General features: G+C 40.6%; 1 protein-coding gene across 2 annotated transcripts in view; it reads right to left on the bottom strand.

Moving 5' to 3' along the window:
• Nucleotides 1–21,110, bottom strand: part of LOC114656080 (transmembrane protein 52-like) — a 92,184-nt gene that overhangs the window by 24,728 nt on the left and 46,346 nt on the right. For both annotated transcript variants that reach the window (XM_028807489.2, XM_051931400.1), the window contains exons 3-4: nt 14,304–14,345; nt 13,951–14,114 (exon numbers count right to left, since the gene is read on the bottom strand). In XM_028807489.2, coding sequence (XP_028663322.1) covers nt 13,951–14,114; nt 14,304–14,345 — 206 coding nt within the window. The remainder of the gene's footprint in view (nt 1–13,950; nt 14,115–14,303; nt 14,346–21,110) is intronic.

The following is a 21,110-nucleotide window of genomic DNA, read 5'->3' as shown; positions in this document are numbered from 1 at the left end:
AACACACTGGCTGCGCCTAGAAATTCTGTCCATAAAAGTTATGAACAGAATCAGTGACAAAGGTCAGCCCTGGCGGAGTCCAACTCTCACTGGAAACGGGTTCGACTTACTGCTGGCAATGCGGACCAAGCTCTGACACTGGTTGTACAGGGACCGAACAGCCCTTATCAGGGGGTCCGGTACCCCATACTCCTGGAGCACCCCCCACAGGATTCCCCGAGGGACACGGTCGAACACCATTTCCAAGTCCACAAAACACATGTAGACTGGTTGGGCAAACTCCCATGCACCCTCCTGACCACCTCATCTTTAATAAAAACATTGCAGAAATGGTGAATCTTCAATCAGGAATTCAATATTTTTATTGCAGCTGCACACACAGACAACCCTCCATGAACAAAAGCATATATTCTCCTTAATTTGGCAGGATCAGAAGCCATTTAGTGGGAGTGTTTATTTATATATGAAAATGAGGTGTGAGAGCTGGGCAAAGGGGAAAGCATCATTGTAGAATCTGAATCAAAGGAGGATCCTGAATGTCTAAAGAGAATATTTTGTGAAATATGCAATCCACAAATATACATAAGAACTGGAATCAAAGGTTAGGTGAGACGATCTAATCTTCCGTGAGTGATCTGAGGATCAAGGCAAAGAGCTATAACTTTGGAACTTTAACTGAAGAACTAATAAGAGATAGACTTGCATGTGGTATAAATAATGAAAGGTGAAGAAAAATTTTGCTGCATCATAGTGAACTCACCCTAGCAAAAGTTATATCTACATGCCAAATTCACAAGCTGACAGAACAGCATAACAAAACCTTAGCTGCACCACAACAACCATCTGTAAATATTACAACTTAAAACATAAATTCAAAAGAGCTCAAATAAATGAATCTAAAGAGAGACCTAAATTAAACAGAAATGATTTTCAACACATAATCAATTATAATAATTGTGGTGGCAACTATGCAGCCAAGAGAAAAAGTTGCCCTGCTTTTGGACAGCAATGTAATGGATGTAAAAAATGGAACCACTTTAAAAATTGCTGCAGATCCATAAGACAAAACCTAAATTGAAACAGAGAAAATCAGTGAATGATCTAGAGCCAGAGCAAACATCAGATGACAATGAAGAATCGATTTATGTTGATGTGCTGTTGAATGACGAAATGACTAACTCAGTAAATACAGTGGCAAGCAAGAAAAACAGATATTTACTACTATTCACATAAATGGCAAGTTTGTTGAACTACAAGTCAACTCTGGTGTAAAATGTAATGTCTTGAGCTGTACAAGAAATACTAAACTGATTGCTTATGGTGGCAGTGAAATTGACACTATTGCTTGTGTCTCGCTGTCATGTCATTCAGCTGGACAATTACATGAGTTACAACTTTACATTGTGCCAAACCCTTTTTCGGTCTTCCTTATTGTCTACAGATGGGATTTACTTGATAGATTAGATTAGATAGATCTTTATTGCCATTGTCACATTTACAAAGGAACAACGAAATTGAAGGTGCAGTCGACTCAGTGTGAGGTATAAGAGTTAAAAAGACAAGAAGAGAGAAAACAATAACAAACCGAATAGTAATAAAAATACCTTACAAAATATACAAATTGCACTTGTTGACTTAAGGTCTATATTGCACATTGGGAGAATGATATGGAGCAGTTTTATTCTGAGTTCAAGGCCATGATTGCTTTTGGATAAAAGCTGTTTTTAAGGCGGTTTGTCCTGGTTTTCATTGCTCTGTATCTCTTGCCCGATGGCAAAAGCTGGAAGAGGCAATGACCGGGATGTGATAAATCCTGTGAAACGTGTATTGTTTTTTTGCGGCATTGGGAGGTGTAGACTTGTTCCAGAGTGGGGACAGTACAACCAATTGTTCTCTCCACTGTCCCGACGACCCAGTGGAGCGCTTTCTTTTCTGAGGAAGTGCAGCTGCTGTACCACACACACAGTCCATACGTGAGCACACTCTCGATGGAACAGTGATAAAAGGCAAGGAGCAGATTTTTGGGGAGATGGTTCTTTCTGAGGATTCTCAGAAAATACAGTCTCTGCTGTGCCTACTTCAGCATCTCCTTGGTGTTGGCGCTTCAGGTCAGGTCATCCTCCAGCTCAATGCTCAGAAACCTGAACACCGGGACCTCTACACACAGGCCCCGCCAATGATGAGTGGCTGGATGTCAGTATCACACTAAACATGTGGTAAAGTGGGGTCCGTGGCTGAGAAAGGTGGCCATTTTGATAAATAAATGGTTCTGATTGCCGCATTTACATTTTTTTGGGTGCAATGTGGCGAAAGCAGTTCTAGTGTGTGATGCAGGAGTGGACTGCCCTGCACTTAGTGCACAGGATCGCCTGTGACCCTAATTGTCGGTGGGGCTGCTGATCACCGCAGGTTTGACAAGTCACAGTTTTAAAAGAGGAAGCACAAGTGTGAGTAGGAAAAAAAAAGGCAGATTGGAGGTCAAGAGGAAAACAGACTTGTGACCACACCACCCAATGTATACAGTTGAGGAAGTCAGACTTCAGATGTCAAATGCCACTGTTTTTTTCTGTTCTGGACTCTAAAAGCTTTTTTCTGGTAGATATCCCCTGACTGCAAATCATCGCTGCTATCTACATTCAATATACCTTTTGGCTGATACAGATTTCTCAGGATGCCATTTGGGATTATTTTGGCTAATAAAGTATAGGGTGGTCCAGATCTAACTGTGCAACTTTTAATGCAATGATCTGGACCAACCTGTATTTCAACACTCCACAGAACAAATATTTGCTGGATACTTGTGCTATCATAGTTGATGACATCATTGGTGGAGGTAAGAGTGTAAAAGACCATGATGAAAACCTCAAGTAGGTGTTCAACCATGCTCGCCAGGTAAAACTTAGACTCAACCCCCTTATGTGTAGATTCAGGCTGAAAGAAGTCAGCTATGTTAGATATCGGTTCACCAGCACAGGTCTACAAGCAGATACCTCAAAAACCAGACCAACTGGTGAAATGCCAGTACCGAATGATGTAACAGCCCTCCAAAGATTCCTCAACTCCACTTACACATCTCATGCACAGAGACACTCAGTGGTGTTGGTTAAACAACACCAAACAGCATTTGACACACTGAAGAAGTGTTTGGCCTAATTGGGTTGAGTCTGCATTATTGTTTTATTGCAATAAAGCTAATTACTCTGTTTGCCTATCCTCTGACTCCTAGAGCCTTCTTTTCAGGTGAAGACCTTTGGTGTGTCTTCTGCCCCGGACGATTTTGCTTCGTCATGTCCTGCCCTCTGTCTCAAGTACCCTGCCTGAGTCAACAGTCAGATAAACTCCTTTCCAATGACCACACAGACAAGAGTTTCCACTTTGCTTTTTTTACTAAAGCCAGTTCGAATAGGGTAAAACTATAAGTAAATTGTAAACACAATGATGTAAGAAATCCTTACATACAAATTCACACAATAAACTTAATGTCAGAATTACTTATTCTTTACAAATATATAAAATAAATAAATAACATTCAAATGAGTGGCAAACATTATCTGTGCATACTCTGGCAAAGCTGATAAGAATTTCTGAAAAAAGTACACACACAAGTACTTTTTTAATGCAGTGAAAACTCCTATAACAACGTTAAGTTGGTAGAACTTCGTACCTTAAAAATACTTAACTAAATAACTTTAAATACTTAACAGACTCACAAATATGTATTAATACAAAGAACTAAACATGTAAAAAACATTTCTACGTACCAACAATGCCTTCAAAAGCCAAACTGAAGTGAACATTTAAAGCAAGGTAGTGAGACAAATGTTTGTTTCTACTCTCTAAGGCTCAGCTTGATGACATCATTGCCCTAAGACAGGCTGTTCCCTAAGTAAGAAAAAAAATGGTGAACTTCACCATTAGATGGTACTAATCTTAATCATTTCTTATTACAAATCTTAATCAGGACAGCACAAGTGACCTGACATTTTTGTCATCCTCCTGACCCTCAGGAATATCCCTCATGATTCCAAACTTGTCTCTCCTGCACATAGACTAATTTCCAGACAGAGGCAAACTATGCTGCCAGTTGCTAAAAAACTGCTAGAACCTGCTCTACAAAACACACCGCAGGTCAGATATCAAAAGAGACAATCTCAAAAATGCAGCTCTGATAAATGAAGCAGTCCACTATATCCCCTCCATCAAGGTCAAGTGGTGTGAATGCACCCTCAAGGACATGAAACTCCTCAGCACAGTGAAACACACATGTACAGAAACAAAATCTTATCCCATTGAATCAAAAGGAAAGTTATATATGAGAAACTGTAGGCACTTGCTTTCAGTGGCCAAGCCTCCATCAGAGAAACTCCCCAGTACCTCTGTAAAGGAAAGCAACCCTGCCCTATTTAAGAATGTTGAATCAACATTCACAACAACATTACCAGTTCAAATGCAGTCACTTGTGACGACCCATACAAAGCATGCTCAGGGCATATTGTAAAATAGAATCCTAAGAACATGGGATGAGTATGCTAAACAAAGACTGATCAAGTGTTATTGTTACCTCACACAATAGTTCAGTATTAAGTCTGCCTAAAATAGTTTCAAATACTTATTTGCTGGTAGTTTATTAAAAAATGAAATTGCATTTCTAAAACCATTGCAGTGATTAGATATCTTATTGAATGTAATTTTGCTATTCCATCTCTTGTGGGCTTGCTAGCTAGAGAAACGGGATGAAGAACACATATAGGCACAATGGCTATGACCTTTCTGGACTACCATACTTAGATCTCTAGCGCTCATGTGCAAGTAAGTGGTTGGTTGTATACTTGATAATTAGACATATGTACATTACCTATGTACTGTGAGCAATACAAACCTGTTTACAGTAACCTATTTATTATACAACACTCTACCATAATCATTTCTACAATCCTTAACAGAGAATTAGTTAATATACATGTGAATGTTTAAACATCTTTAGATGCTAATTCATAAATTAGGTTATGTGTTTTTAAACATTTACCAATTATTTAAGAAATTCTAATAAAACATGTTTTTACCATTTAGAAACACATTACTCGTATTGAGAAATTTATTAATCTCTGTTAGTGACAAATGCTTTTAAAAACTAATTACATCTGTTTTTATCATATAAAGGTTTTTTTTATTGTACTGTGTATAAAACTGGCCATTTCAGTTTAATCCCTGCTTTGTAACATAAATGAATGAATGCAGGCTTTTATACTTCACAAATCATCACACATGTTTTTTTCAGTACCTCACTAAAGTTGAAACTATTCATCCATCGTAAACATTAGTGAAGATTTATTAATAAAACTTAACCTGTACCAATTGGCTAGACAGAGGGACCAAGCTGGGAAAGATGTGCAGCAGGTTAGTGTAATAAAGGATAAAGATGGAAACATACTCACAAGCGAGAAGAGTGTGTTGAGCAGATGGAAAGAGCCCTTTGAGAGGCTGATGAATGAAGAGAACGAGAGAGAAAGAAGAGGTTGGATGATGTGGAGATAGTGAATCAGGAAGTACAACGGATTAGCAAGGAGGAAGTAAGGACAGCTATGAAGAGGATGAAAAATGGAAAGGCCGTTGGTCCAGATGATATACATGTGGAAGCATGGAGATGTTTAGGAGAGATGGCAGTGGAGTTTTTAACCAGATTGTTTAATGGAATCTTGGAAAGTGAGAGGATGCCTGAGGAGTGGAGAAGAAGTGTACTGGAGTCGATATTTAAGAACAATTGGGATGTTCAGGACTGTAGTAACTGCAGGGGAATAAAATTGATGAGCCACAGCATGAAGTTATGGAATAGTGGAAGCTAGGTTAAGAAGTGAGGTGACGATTAGTGAGCAGCAGTATGGTTTCATGCCAAGAAAGAGCACTACAGATGCGATGTTTGCTCTGAGGGTGTTGATAGAGAAGTATAGAGAAGGCCAGAAGGAGTTGCACTGCGTCTTTGCGGACCTGGAGAAAGCATATGACAGGGTGCCTCGAGAGGAGATGTGGTATTGTACAAGGAAGTCTGGAGTGGCAGAGAATTATGTAACAGTTGTACAGGATATGTACAAGGGAAGTGTGACGGGTGAGGTCTGCGGTAGGAGTGACGGATGCATTCAAGGTGGAGGTGGGATTACTGTACATCAGGGATCGGCTTTGAGCCCTTTCTTATTTGCAATGGTGATGGACAGGTTGAGAGATGAGATTAGGCAGGAGTCCCTGTGGACTATGATGTTTGCTGATGGCATTGTGATCTGTAGCGATGGTAGGGAGCAGGTTGAGGAGATCCTGGAGAGGTGGAGATATGCTCTAGAGAGGAGAGGAATGAAGGTCAGTGGGAACAAGACAGAATGCATGTGTGCATGTGTGTAAGTTGTATTCTCTCAGTTACGTTCACACTCCCACAAACCATTTCAAACCCCCGATCTGACGCTGTTTTCAGATAAAGATGTGGTATAACAAACTTGTTTTGTTATACCCACTCTTTATTTGAAAACAATGTCAAACCTTCTACATGAGCGAGACTGGGACTGGGAAAACTGTGGACTTGGGTGTGAGTGGTGTGTGTGACTGCGAATGATTGTGGATGTGAATTTTTTTATATTCGGTTTTATTCTTGAGTGTTCCTGCTCACACTGAATTAGTATGCACCTTCTAGTCCATGCTGTCAAAGCACTGACAAAATAGAGAGACATAAGTATACAGTATCTCACAAAAGTGAGTACACCCCTCACATTTTTGTAAATATTTTATTATATCTTTTCATTGGACAACACTGAAGATATGACACTTTGATACAATGTAAAGTAGTCAGTGTACAGCTTGTATAACAGTGTAAATTTGCTGTCCCCTCAAAATAACTGAACACACTGCCATTAATGTCTACACCGCTGGCAACAAAAGTGAGTACACCCTGTGAGAGATGGCCGGCAGTTTATCCCGGCCAGCACCCCCAGGCCGCTAGATGGAGTCCTCCCTGCAACATGGAGGTGCCCCGGATCTCCACAGGGCATCATGGAAAATAGAGTTCGGCTTCACAGCCCTGCTGGATACCATGGGTGCCACCAGAGGATGCTACAGGGAGGCACAGGGATTGTTATTTTCCCTATAGCCCGGAAGTATCTATCCCGGAAGTGCTAGTGGATCACGTGGACTGAAGGACAGGAGCACTTCCAGGTCAAGGACTATTTAACGGACTGTGGGAAACCCAGCGAGAGAACCGGAGTTGGGAGGAAAAGTGACAGAGCTTCTGGGTGGAAAGGAGGATTGATTTATTGTATTATTATTGTGATTATCATTGTATTGAGTATTGTTTAGGTGCTTTGTGCACATTATAGTAATAATTAAAAATATTACTGGGACTTTTACCTGGTGTTTGGACGTGTTGTCTGTGGGTTTTACAGGGCAACAGCGACCCCTAGTGTCACAACCCCTAAGTGAAAATGTCCAAATTGTGCCCAATTAGCCATTTTCCCTCCCCGGTGTCATGTGATTCGTTAGTGTTACAAGGTCTCAGGTGTGAATGGGGAGCAGGTATGTTAAATTTGGTGTTACTGATCTCACACTCTCTCATACTGGTCACTGGAAGTTCAACATGTCACCTCATGGCAAAGAACACTCTGAGGATCTGAAAAAAAGAATTGTTGCTCTACATAAAGATGGCCTAGGCTATAAGAAGGCTGTAAGAAGATTGCCAACACCCTGAAACACAGTGGCCAAGACCATACAGCGGTTTAACAGGACAGGTTCCACTCAGAACAGGCCTCACCATGGTTAACCAAAGAAGTTGTGTGCACATGCTCAGTGTCATATCCAGAGGTTGTCTTTTGAAAATTGATGTATGAGTGCTGCCAGCATTGCTGCAGAGGTTGAAGGGGTGGGGGGTCAGCCTGTCAGTGCTGAGACCATACGGCGCACACTACATCAAATTGGTCTGCATGGCTGTCATCCCAGAAGGAAGCCTCTTCTAAAGATGATGCACAAGAAATCCCGCAAACAGTTTGCTGAAGACAAACAGACTAAGGACATGGATTACTGTGGTCTGATGAGACCAAGATAAACTTATTTGGTTCAGATGGTGTCAAGCGTGTGTGGCGACAACCAGGTGAGAAGTACAAAGGCAAGTGTGTCTTGCCTACAGTCGAGCATGGTGGTGGGAGTGTCATGGTTAGGGGCTGCTTGAGTGCTGCCAGCACTGGGGAGCTACAGTTCATTGAGGGAACCATGAATGCCAACATGTACTGTGACATACTGAAGCAGAGCATGATCCCCTCCCTTCGGAAACTGGGCCACAGGGCAGTATTCCAACATGATGACGACCCCAAACACACCTCCAAGACGACCACTGCCTTGCTAAAGAAACTGAGGGTAAAGGTGCTGGACTGGCCAAGCATGTCTCCAGACCTAAACGCTATTGAGCATCTGTGGGGTATCCTCAAATGGAAGGTGGAGTAGTGCAAGGTCTCTAACATCCACCAGCTCCGTGATGTTGTCATGGAGGAGTGGAAGAGGATTCCAGTGGCAACCTGTGAAGCTCTAGTGAACTCCATGCACAAGAGAGTTAAGGCAGTGCTGGAAAATAATGGTGGCCACACAAAATATTGACACGTTGGGCACAATTTGGACATTTTTCATTTAGGGGTGCACTCACTTTTGTTGCCAGCGGTTTAGTCATTAATGGCTATGTGTCAAGTTATTTTGAGGGGACATCAAATTTACACTGTTATACAAGCTGTACACTGACTACTTTACATTGTATCAAAGTGTCATATCTTCAGTGTTGTCCCATGAAAAGATATAATAAAACATTTACAAAAATGTGAGGGGTGTACTCACTTTTGTGAGATACTACACATGACATTTGGAATAATTCATTTTATGACCTTTATAGTACTTTTCGGAAAACATTGTTGCACTAATGCAACATTATTCATATTCATTCGCATACCTTCATGCGGTTGTAATCAGTGACCGCATTTGTTTTTTTTTCCCCAATCTTGCCCAGTCTCCACATTTTGATGCATGTGTATTTATTGCAATGTACACACCTCTCTATACTATGGTTCCTATTACACTGAAGGAGCACCTGACACTGAACATTCTTTCCTGGGGAAAGCAGAACTCTTAGAACAGAAGCTTGTCGACGTTACATCCTTTTTTTTTCCTAAGCCTTTTCTTGTAAGAAGTGACGACGAAGTTCCTCTGCAAGGTGAGACATGAACACTTCTTTTCTCAGTGGACCCCGTGCATGCCTTGTATAGTACATGTGCATTCTTTGCTGCCTGGTCAAGCAAACATTACCGTTTTTTTTTCAGTTTTATTCTCTCAGTCATGTTCATGGTACCACAACCCCTCTCAAAAAAAAACTCCCAATATGACGCTGTTTTCAGATAAAGATTTGTACTTGACTGGGAATAATTGTGGATGCGAGTAGTGTTTTGAGACAATGGAACTGGAAATTCTCTGATGTGGAATCAGTTCTGTATGGTTGTGGGTGTGGGTGTGAGTAGTGCACGTAACTGGGAATTACTGTGAATGTGAGTTTTGTTTTGAGTTAATGGAGCTTCACACAATATACATTTCATGTCTACATTTTGTCAAATATTACTAAAACATGAAAAACATTTCTGTTTTAATGATGTGTTTACATAGATTGTTGTAGACACGGAACACACATGAAATGTATGTATTCCAAATCACGAAATATTATTTACCCTGTACAACTCCAGGCACTTCACTCCAAGATAAACACTGAGCACTGAGAAACTTCTTTGCGAATAGAGCTGCAGTGGTGGGCGGGGGGATGGGATAGCTGGCTGCATGCTGCTTATGCTGATCGACACATTTATAACACAAAAGACGCTGACGGAGAGATGCAAAGGGATTTAAGGTGGGCTTGGATTACGAGTTTTTTCGTAGGCTTCAGTAATTCTAGTGTTAATGGAGGGAATGATGCTGATCACAACAATATTCACAACAATATTTTATTACAGTTGACCCCCGTGAAGTCACAATTCAGAGTTTGTGGCCTCAGTTACTCGCGGATTTTTCTAATAATTGTTAGCGGAAACCTCAAATATCCTCTGCAATTTTTATGGCTTTTTTCGTGGCAATACTGTACTGTAGAGAGAAAAGTAAGCAACTGTAGAGGAAAACGCGGCTTGGGATGGTGAAAGTAGCCAATAGAATTTGAAACTGCAACTCCCAGCAGTCCCTGCAGTTGCTCTGATTGGTCTTCTGTTGAGGGTGCTTGGGCTGTTGGGGTCAAAGGATGTCAGCACGGCTTTTAAAAAAGGGGCCGGTGACCAAAAGCAAAAAAAAAAGTTTTTGTAATTTGTGTTTCAAGTTCCTCTCCATCTGCCTTCTGTTGGTTTACCTGTACTTATTCGTTTTGTCCTGGATCGTTTCATGGTTGGCGTCTGGATTGTCTGCCGTCTGCCTGTGTACATGAGGACTGTAAGAGGATTTATGGTCATCCTGCAAAGAAAGGAGTGCTCCTGAACCCATCCACCCGTCTTCACCATTTCAGGAACTAGCGGTAGGACTATCTTTACATTCCCATTCAACGTGCGGATTTCTAGACTATTTTCATCATTACATTTCATCCGTTGCCATTTTTCATGAACGTTTTTCATGATTTACTGTGTGTGTTTTGTTTGTGCTTTGTTGTATTTAATGTGTAATCGCCGTAAGGGGAACAGGTGTGTTATCATTGTTTTCACTTTTTTCATTACATTCTTTATTTGCTGATTGATTACCGGTTTGCTTTGTTTTTGTCTCTGTTTCTGAGTGCGTGCAGGTCGGGCCAAGGCTGGGTTCGTCCCTGGAATCTCCACCATAAAAATAAAAAAATCACCATCTTCTCGACAGTGTGAATCTTAGCGGCACTGGATCACTACAGTGTTATTCATTTCTCCTTGCTGCTGATTGACTGTGATGCATCTTCAGCTGTGTTCTTGTGTTTTCCGTTTTGTTCCTCTTAACCCTTAAACCGCCACAACCGGCTATAGTTGCTTCTCAGTGCCATTTACAAGCACGCAGGAGCTGATCAGTCAGTGCCGTACATTCATTGAGCAGCCAGCTCATGACCACAACCAGACCCTTGTGAGCAGGGGGGCTGAATGCACCCCTAGAAGACACGGACTCTCCTCTAAAAACCCCTCTTAAAAAATGCTGATAGACTACTTTCACATTGCTATGTTACTTGCGGCTGCTCTGTCGTGTGATATGCTTCTCATACGATGCTATGCATACTTAAAAGCATGAACAGCACCTGTCCTTTTTGGCTGATTGCTTTGTTTCTCTCTCTTTCCCCAGATATTCTCTGCTCCTGTTGGGGGTCCCACTCCCATTGTGCTCCTCTATGATGTTTGCCTATTCTTTAATCGGGAACTAACTGCATACTGAGCTCGTTTTACTTCTGAAAGAGACATGTTTGTTTGAAGTGTTTAAATAAACTTCCTGTCTCTACAATCTCCTGTGTTTCTGTGCAATTCTGTGACCCAAGTGTGACACCCTGCAGCACTGCAGCCTCACTGTTCCTGGGATTGAGCTGCTGCACTAGACTAGCCTGCAAGCATTAGCGCTTACCTCTGTGTGCTTGAGTGCAGCCAGTTCAAGCGCAGTTGGCTCAGTGATTTACTGAATTTCACCCATGGCATCAGTTGCACCTTGTACATATTGTTACAGTAGTTTTTTAAATAGTTTTTACAGTTTATTGGCAGTGAGTAAAATGATCAGTGTTGTAGTAATTGTGATGCTCTTTGCATGAAAATAAATTTCACTTTTTCTTTGTGAATTGTGATGTTTACTTAAAGTGCAGCAAAAAAGTATTTGGCGTCTAGGGATGCATTAACCCTCAAGTATGTGTCAGTTTAAGGGTTAAAGCCCCAAGATGGTGCCGAAACACCCTGCACCTTCTAAGGCTTCTAGCAATGAAAATGCACATATAGCAGTAACATCTGTACTTTACATTCTAGCACTGCGGGAGACATAGCAGTACACTACTGTAAAGTATACGGGTTTACCTTTACATTCTTTTTTAGGTAATGTATTAAGCTGAGTTTGAAATTAAATTAAAGTGTTCTGGGGGCATAGTTAGGGTTTAAACTATAAAAATAGCCATTTTTTAAACCACATCCAAAATTTGCGGTTTTTCACAATTCGCAGGTGCTCTAGGAATGTAACCCCTGCAAATTTTGGGGGTGTACTGTATTTAACTCAGTTTGACTCACAATTAGTTTTATTGAACAATCTAGGCACTCTCTTTGATACTAGCATGTTATTTAAAGCACACATTACAAAACTATCCAAAACATGTTTTTTTCCATCTTAAAAATGTTAGAAAATTAAGGCATGTATAAATATGCAGGATACTGATTAATTAATTCATGCATGTATTTTTAGTAGGATTGACTACTGCAATGTGGTGCTCACTGGCTGCTCAAATAGTTCTTTATACAGCTTTCAGTTAATTCAAAATGTTGCTGCATTAATTATTACAAAAACAGGAAAGTACAAACATATAACGCCTGTTCTCAAGTCCTTACACTGGTTCCCAGTTACATTTAGGGAACATTTAAAAATCCTCATTTTAACATATAAAACTTTAAATAGCCAAGGCCCTGCTTACTTATTTTAACTTATCATTACTTACAAAAATGAGCGCACATTAAGATCTCGTGATGCCAGCCTGTGATTCCAAGGAGTAAAAAATAACAGTGAGAGTCAGCTTTTTGTTACCGGGCTCCAAAGCTGTAGAATTGTCTGCCTGCTAGTATAAGAGGTGCCCTTCAGTCTCAACTTTTAAATCCAGGCTGAAGACTCACCACATCAGTTAGCATACCCTTACTACAGCTGCTCATTAACTGTGCATACTGTACCTCCGTTGTTAATCATTAGTACTAAAATATAAGTAATACAATATTTATAATCTGTTATGTACTACCCTATTCTGTTTCTTTTCTCAATATCCTCATATGCCACTTGGTTCCAATGCTCTACTGCTAAGTTGCTTGCTTGCCTATGGAAAAGTCATCTCAAATAAAAGAGCACTGGAAATATGGCGTAGAAGAGTCCTTTCATCACCCAGCACTGACTCTGTAGAATGGTCAGTTGAGGGCAAGCAGCTAGTTGGCTGAGGTCTCCAGGACTCTAACTGTGTCTGGCTTGTCAGACTACTTTTCTACAATCTGGCCGTGGTTCTACAATTAATTGATGGACAGATATTGTTGTTTTTCATTTATGTTAATTACATCAAAAACAAAGTAGAAACTATTTGAACAAATCTGTATCCTCATATGTGACAGTTCTGTATTTAGTGAGTAGCATAATTTATTTTTGCATTGAGAACTGTAATGGACCTCTGCATCTGCACTTAGTGAGGGGCACTGTGCAAGAGCAAAATAGTTTGTACTATTGTATTGTGTTTCTGAGGTGGCAATGATAGATCAGCCATCTAGCTCTGTAAAGAGAATTACTTGCGCTCCGTTTTATAAGTACTGTATTTATCACTTTGCATGTCCAACCTACCTGGAAGGGGGTCTTTCTCTGAACTGCCTTTCCCAAGATTTCTAGATCTCTTCAATTTTTGTTTCCCTAAAAGGTTTTTTTTGGGGGGTGGGGGGCAGTTTCTTTTATAGCCTTCTTAGTGAATCAATACCAAGGAATCTGTCAAAAACCAGGGCATTGAGGCATTCTTTGTTTGATTTTGGACTGTACCAGAAATAAATTGTCGCTGTTGTTATATTCTCTATGTGCAACGTCGTATTAGTATTAGTATTACTTGATCATTAGTTATATAATAATGTTTACCCATAAAAACATCATGGAAATCTCTTTTGCTATAATCATCCAGGAGCAAACATGTAATACAATTTTCGTAATGCTTGTCAACTCTCTTACGCAGGTTGTATAGTTTCTCAATTTACTCACAGGCAATACTGACAGCATTCAGTTCTTCAGTAGAGACCACAGAAATATCATAGGGTTGAGGTGCGGCAGAGGGAAGTGGAGAGCGTTTCTTCATGCAGAAAAACTTGAAACAGCTGGCAGTAGCACCACACATAAGGAGTAAGAAGATACCAACCAAAATCACCCTAAAATAAATAAAAACTAAAAGTGAAACCAGTGACTACTGCCCCTATTTGTTTATCTAATAACCAAGTTTAACCTTTGAGTTTAAATGTTTTTAAGAAAGGCTTGCATTTTTACCCATAAATTTACCAGGTTGTACATAAACTTAAAAAAACAACATTGAAAGAAAATTTAGATGACACAGTACTCACCAGACATACCACAAATTAGTCCAATTCACAGACTGGTTACATCTAGAAATGGTAAAAAAAACAAGAGTAATTAATCTTACAAATTTAGATATGTTAATAAATACCGTATTACTGTGTATTGTGGTTTTATGCTGCCCTGTGAAATCTGAAAGGTTAACAATAGTTCAGGATACTGAACAAACTGAAGAAAATGCCTAACAGACTCTAAAAGACTACTAAATCGTACTTTGTATTTTTTTCTCACATTTTAGGTATAATATTACAACCTTTGCCTACTGTATTATGATAGGTTTGTTAGCATTGTTCCAATTTAACAAGATAAGAGGGCATGCCAGCTGTGTGCTATAAGACATCATAGTAGGTATTAAAGTCCTATTGAGTATTATGCTAATTTATCTCTTATAGGATTATGGATTATTCGTAATCCAAAATTGTGTGATAAATAAGTAACGTGTATTCTGATAATCTGAGCAGGTCACATTCTTAAAACATCCAATCTGCGTAAGTTATCTGAAAACATGCGAGACTTAATAAAGCCAGTTTGGTCTAGGTGGACAATATATGAAAAACTTTTTCAAATTGAATAGCTAAACTTTTAACTAGTAATTTAATGTTGGTATTAATGAAGGTCTATAATTCTGACATAATGTAGGGGCCCTGTTCTTCAAGGTAATTATTAGTAAGGTTCAAGGTAGGACAGAGCTATAAGCAATTAATAGAAGACTGAAATATTTGAAGTAAAGGTTCTGATAATTAATCTCAAAATGCTAAGAAACATTTTAGCTACATCCTGTCAATACCAAGGGCTTTGTCTTATTTATGGCAGAGAGTGCTAAGTGAAAATCCATAAGAGAAATTTGGGTATCAAGTAAGGTGGCCTCTCATTCTGTGATGCCAAGGATATCATAATTAGAGTAAAAAAATCTTCATGGGTTGAAATATTATCTGAGGAAAATAATTTAAAGTAACAGAAAATAAAAAGACACCAGTAAAGTAAATTGCAAGCCAGGGGTTTCCTACTTCTTTTCCAACTGGTGATCATTTGCAAGCCAGGGAGCCACAGTCCACCACAAAACAAACACAAACCGTAAGTTGGAACAAAATGCAAAAACCATGAGTTCATTCATATGAATATACTGTACATATTAGGCTATATACAGTATATACTGTACATATTGTAAGGGGCGGCCACGGACATTACCTGGCCGGGATGCTAGCTGGATGGGAGGACTGGGGGTAGAGAACATCTGCAAGGCACTACCTCCTCTGGGATGCTAGAGGGCAGCCCTCCTGGGCGGCTGTGGCACCACGGATTCCCGCAGGGTAAGCTGGGAGTTGAAGTGTAGTACAGCCCTGTTCGGCTCCGTGGGGACTGCCAGGGGGAGCTGTAGAGCCCTACAGTGAACTTCCACCACACCTGGTTCCAGGTAACATTAATGAACCACATGAAGCTCTCCCAGGAGTTGAATAAAAGGAGCCGCCACACTCCATTCGGGGAGCCAGAGTTGGGAGGAAGAAGGATGAAGCTTTTGAGGGAAGATTGGAGGCGGAAGGACTAGGATTTGGCAGGTGAAGAAAGGACAGTGTTGTGGTACTGGATGTACTGTACTGTACTTTGGGGAGCGAAGAAAAAAAGCTGCATCTCTGTGTCAGGTTAGGAGGGCTGTAGGCACCCCAGTATTCCAAAAGTGGCATCCCAGATGGGACTTCCTGGCTATCGGCAGACAGGAGCCCCACTTTACAATAATTCTTGTGGCCAACCCGACACAGCAGCACGAGATGCACACATGGCAGCACAGTGACATGCGCTGAAGCCATAGTTGAAGAAGAGGAAGAAAAAAATAAGTCAGCTGAGGCCCACAGAAGCACCACTACTGCTCGATGAGGGAAGAAGCAGCCCAGGCAAGTTCTGAAAGAAGCGAGCGGTCAGTTGCCCACCATCGCAAGCAGCACCCATTTCGGCATACCTGGAGAAGTGGCCAGCCAGAAGAAGCACACTCCGGAAGGCAGGATCTCCAAGGTAGGTTTCAGGTCCAGGGACAGATTGCCCTGGGAAAGTTGTTTCTGTCCCATACACCTACTTTATAGACGGTGAACATCCGGATAAGCGGCTGTGGCCGAAAGATGCTGATCTGTGGAACAATGGCGAGGCAAGCTCATAGGACTCAGCTGAGGAAGACCCACACCGGCTGCTCTCCGAAGGACGAATGCCGGAAGAGGAACACCTGAATTCGCACCCCTCCATCGGGACCAATCAGAGGGAGGAGGGCGGTGGAGGGCTAAACTGCCCTCCCCGAAGCAGGTAAGGGAATGGTCTGTGTGTCAGATCCCAGCAGAGAATTGGTCACAGGCGAGGCCAATGATCAGCCATTCCGAGAGACACCAAATGGAGCCTCTGCACAAAGTGCACAGGTGCATTGGCTCCGGGCCAGCAGGTAAGGGTGAGTGAAGCCTGAGTCCAACATTGGCCGTAACAGATAACCTGCTGTATGGGAACTGGAGATTGTTCTCGAACCCATACAATCTTGCTAACCTATCTCTCTCTCTCATTCTTCCTAGGGCACGAAGCGGAAGCAGAAACAGAAGCAGACAATGGCCGATAGTGAGGTGAATCGCGTTGAAATTGTAGTCGAGGAACTCCAGGCACTCGATGAACAGATTCAGAAACTTCTGTCCAGACGAAGATACCTCAGAGATCTGAAGGCTCGGCTGTTGGATAAACCGTCCTCGCCATCTGTTATCAGCGTAACATCAACCCCACGTTGTGCCGCTCAAGTCAACTTTACCCCCGCACCTCGTAGGAGCAACACCGATGATGACCTCGGTGTATTTCAGCTATGCAGGCGGGGGTTCAAGGCCGGAACACCTCCATCGGCACAGGCAAGCATCGTAACGCAGAACCGGTTTGACCCTCTAAGTGTCCCCAGTTCGCCTTCAGCTCCTGGTGATGTAATAGTGGTAGGTGATTCTATTGTTAGGAACCTCAATATCACTTGCCCTAATAGAAAATCTTTTGTTTCTTGTTTTCCCGGTGCTCGTGTCCGAGATGTGACGAGACGTACGCCGGCGATCTACAAGAACAGGGCAGATGGAGCAATTGTTTTACATGCTGGCGTAAACGACATAAGGCACCGACAGTCCGCGATCCTCAAGGCAGACTTCACTGCATTAATTAAAGACACAAAGGAGAGGACCCCATCGGCAAAGATATTCATCTCGGGTCCACTCCCTCTCGTCAGATGATCAAACGAGTACTACAGTCGTCTGCTTGGTTTAAACAACTGGCTGCAGGGCTTCTGCAAGAATCAAGACATCGGGTTCATCAACAACTGGGACCTCTTTTGGGAAAGACCGCGTTTTTTCAAGCGAGATGGCCTGCATCCGAATAGCTTCGGCGCCCGGGTCCTCTCCGAAAACATATCCAAGGTAATTCGTTTATCTTGACTATCTATCTCTGCTTTTAACCCCTTCCGAAATGCCACTCCTGTGCTTGGTCATGATAATATATACTAATTAATAAAAGGCAAAGCCCTCACTGACTCACTGACTGACTGACTGACTGACTCATCACTAATTCTCCAACTTCCCGTGTAGGTGGAAGGCTGAAATTTGGCAGGCTCATTCCTTACAGCTTACTTACAAAAGTTAGGCAGGTTTCATTTCGAAATTCTACGTGTAATGGTCATAACTGGAACCTGTTTTTTGTCCATATACTCTAATGGAGGAGGCGGAGTCACGTATCGCGTCATCACACCTCCTACGTAATCACTTGAACTAAAAACAAGGAAGAGATTTACAGCACGAGTCAAACGCGGGAACGAAGGTAAATGACGTTAATTTTTGAGTGTCTTTTAATACTGTGTAAGCATACATATTAAAACGTGCAATTAAACGTGTGCATTTACGGGTGATTTCTCAGGCTTAAAAGCTCGCCTTTTATCAAACGCGAGAACAAAGGTAAATGACGTTAATTTTTGAGTGTCTTTTAATACTGTGTAAGCATGCATATTAACACATGTGCAATTAAACATGTGCATTTACGGGGTGATTTCTCAGGCTTAAAAGCTCGCCTTTTATTAAAAAGGTAAATGCTAACTGTTTTCATTCTGAAGGGCACAAACCACGTTGGATTTTGTAATGATAGTTGATTAGTAAGGTCTATTAAGGGATACTTACAGAATGATTAGTAATGCCTGTGAATGCTGATGCAAGTAGGAGAATGGGCGTGAACTAAAGAACGATTAGTGACTTGTACAGTAAATGTCTCTAAAGTCTGTCTATTAAAAAGTTATTATATCTTTCAATCCTGTGTATTGATTAAACTACGAACCTAACAAGATCACTACATGGTGTCAGAAGTGGCGGATTGGAAGAGGAATGTGAAGAAGAGGTTCAGCTTTTGAACGAGTCGCGTGTCTGTGAGTAACCCGCAAATGTGATGAGAAAGCGCTAAGACGTTCTAGCAAAAGAGAAAAAAAATATGTTAGGATTACAGCCCCCACCAAATCTCCAGTTAAAGGGAAATGTAGCTGAAAATTGGAAAAGATTTAAACAGAGATTCGAGTTGTATCTTGCTGTGATTGAAGCAGATAGGAAAAGTGAAAAAATGAAAGCGTCTATGCTTCTACATGTAATTGGTGAAGAGGCGCTAGAGGTGTATAACAATTTTCAGTTTGAAGAAGATGGAGACAATATGAAATTGAACAAAATAGTTGAAAAATTCGAAACGTATTGCAACCCAAAGCGCAATGTGACGTTTGAGCGGCACAAGTTATTTTACATGTTTCCAGAAAAGCGGAGAAACAATTGACCAGTATGTGATGGAATTGCGTAAGGTAAATGCTAACTGTTTTCATTCTGAAGGGCACAAACCACGTTGGATTTTGTAATGATAGTTGATTAGTACGGTCTATTAAGGGATACTTACAGAATGATTAGTAATGCCTGTGAATGCCGATGCAAGTAGGAGAATGGGCGTGAACTAAAGAACGATTAGTAACTTGTACAGTAAATGTCTCTAAAGTCTGTCTATTAAAAACTTATTATATCTTTCAATCCTGTGTATTGATTAAACTACGAACCTAACAAGATCACTACATGGTGTCAGAAGTGGCGGATTGGAAGAGGAATGTGAAGAAGAGGTTCAGCTTTTGAACGAGTTGCGTGTCTATGAGTAACCCGAAAACGTGATCAGAAAGCGCTAAGACGTTCTAGCAAAAGAGAAAAAAAAATATGTTAGGATTACAGCCCCCACCAAATCTCCAGTTAAAGGGAAATGTAGCTGAAAATTGGAAAAGATTTAAACAGAGATTCGAGTTGTATCTTGCTGCGATTGAAGCAGATAGGAAAAGTGAAAAAATGAAAGCGTCTATGCTTCTACATGTAATTGGTGAAGAGGCGCTAGAGGTGTATAACAATTTTCAGTTTGAAGAAGATGGAGACAATATGAAATTGAACAAAATAGTTGAAAAATTCGAAACGTATTGCAACCCAAAGCGCAATGTGACGTTTGAGCGGCACAAGTTTTTTTACATGTTTCCAGAAAAGCGGAGAAACAATAGACCAGTATGTGACGGAATTGCGTAATAGGAGCTGTTCTAAGAAGAAACCGTCAAGACATCAAAGGACCAATAACCTCTAATCAGAACACTAACACCAGCGAAACAAATATTAACGAGAAAACAAGTATAAATCAGGAAAGAACATCTCAACTGCAAACACAATTAACCAGAATATCAAAATGTCAAGTAAAACCACCAGAACGACTCATTGAGACATGTTGAGGATTAAAGGAACATTTTCAATGCTGAATTCCTTTAACAGTTGTGCTTTTTATACATAGTTTGAATGCTGGATGTATGCCTGAAATGTTCTGGATAGTTCAGTTGTTTGAAGTGATCAAGAATTAAACGTGTCCATTTACGGAGTGATTTCTAGGGCTTAAAAGCTTGCTTTTTATTAAAAAGGTAAATGCTAACTGTTTTCATTCTGAAGGGCACAAACCACATTAGATTTCAGCCATTAAACGCGCAAAAATGTCGGTACACCAGATAAATAAGCGCAACATATTATCAGTTGTATTGTATGCTTACAATACATATAGAAATGGGTTAATCGTTAACTAATAGTATCGGATGGTGTTTTTCGACTCGCGCCTTGATTTAAACGATTGCATGTCTTGGTGGGTTTGCATAGCTTATTGTCAATATCTTTACACCTCTTTTTAAGACTTATTGACTGAAACAGGCTTTCATGAAAAAACTTAGGGCTTTGCTACAAGATACACCCTCCACAAGTTAAGGAAGTAAAAATAACAGGTATATATTTCTGTTTTATTTAAACCTTTTAAGTTCGTATGCATAGCCCCATTTGGCTGTTTAAGTTTTTTTTTTTTTCTTCAGTAATATTTAATCTCCTTAAAGAAAAACAACATATGCATTTTACTTTTTTTGTATCTCTTTAGTAATATTTTAGTGTAAAAGGATAACGAGTATTTAAACCTTTTATGTTACTTTATAAAGTTATTTTACACAATGTTGAAAAATTAATAAGAAAGCTACATATTTTGGCAGCTGCTGCTTTAATTTTCAATGGAATGAAAAAAGCTCTCCAAGAGAAAACCTCAATGAAGAAGAAACAGTTTGCACTATCTAAAAAGGAGAAACCCTCATTTATAAAGGTTTGCTGCAGATGACTTAACTGAAAATAAATGAACAGTTCCTATGTGTATAATACATATTTATCTATTTGACTTATGCCTTTATTCCAGCAACTTGCAACATCTGAGGTACAATTTGTTACATTACT

This window comes from Erpetoichthys calabaricus, chromosome 8 (assembly GCF_900747795.2).
Source record: "Erpetoichthys calabaricus chromosome 8, fErpCal1.3, whole genome shotgun sequence".
NCBI classification, from domain to species: Eukaryota; Metazoa; Chordata; class Cladistia; order Polypteriformes; family Polypteridae; genus Erpetoichthys; species Erpetoichthys calabaricus.
The sequence above is the reverse complement of the archived record's forward strand: the minus strand, read 5'-3'. Positions and strand labels throughout refer to the sequence as shown.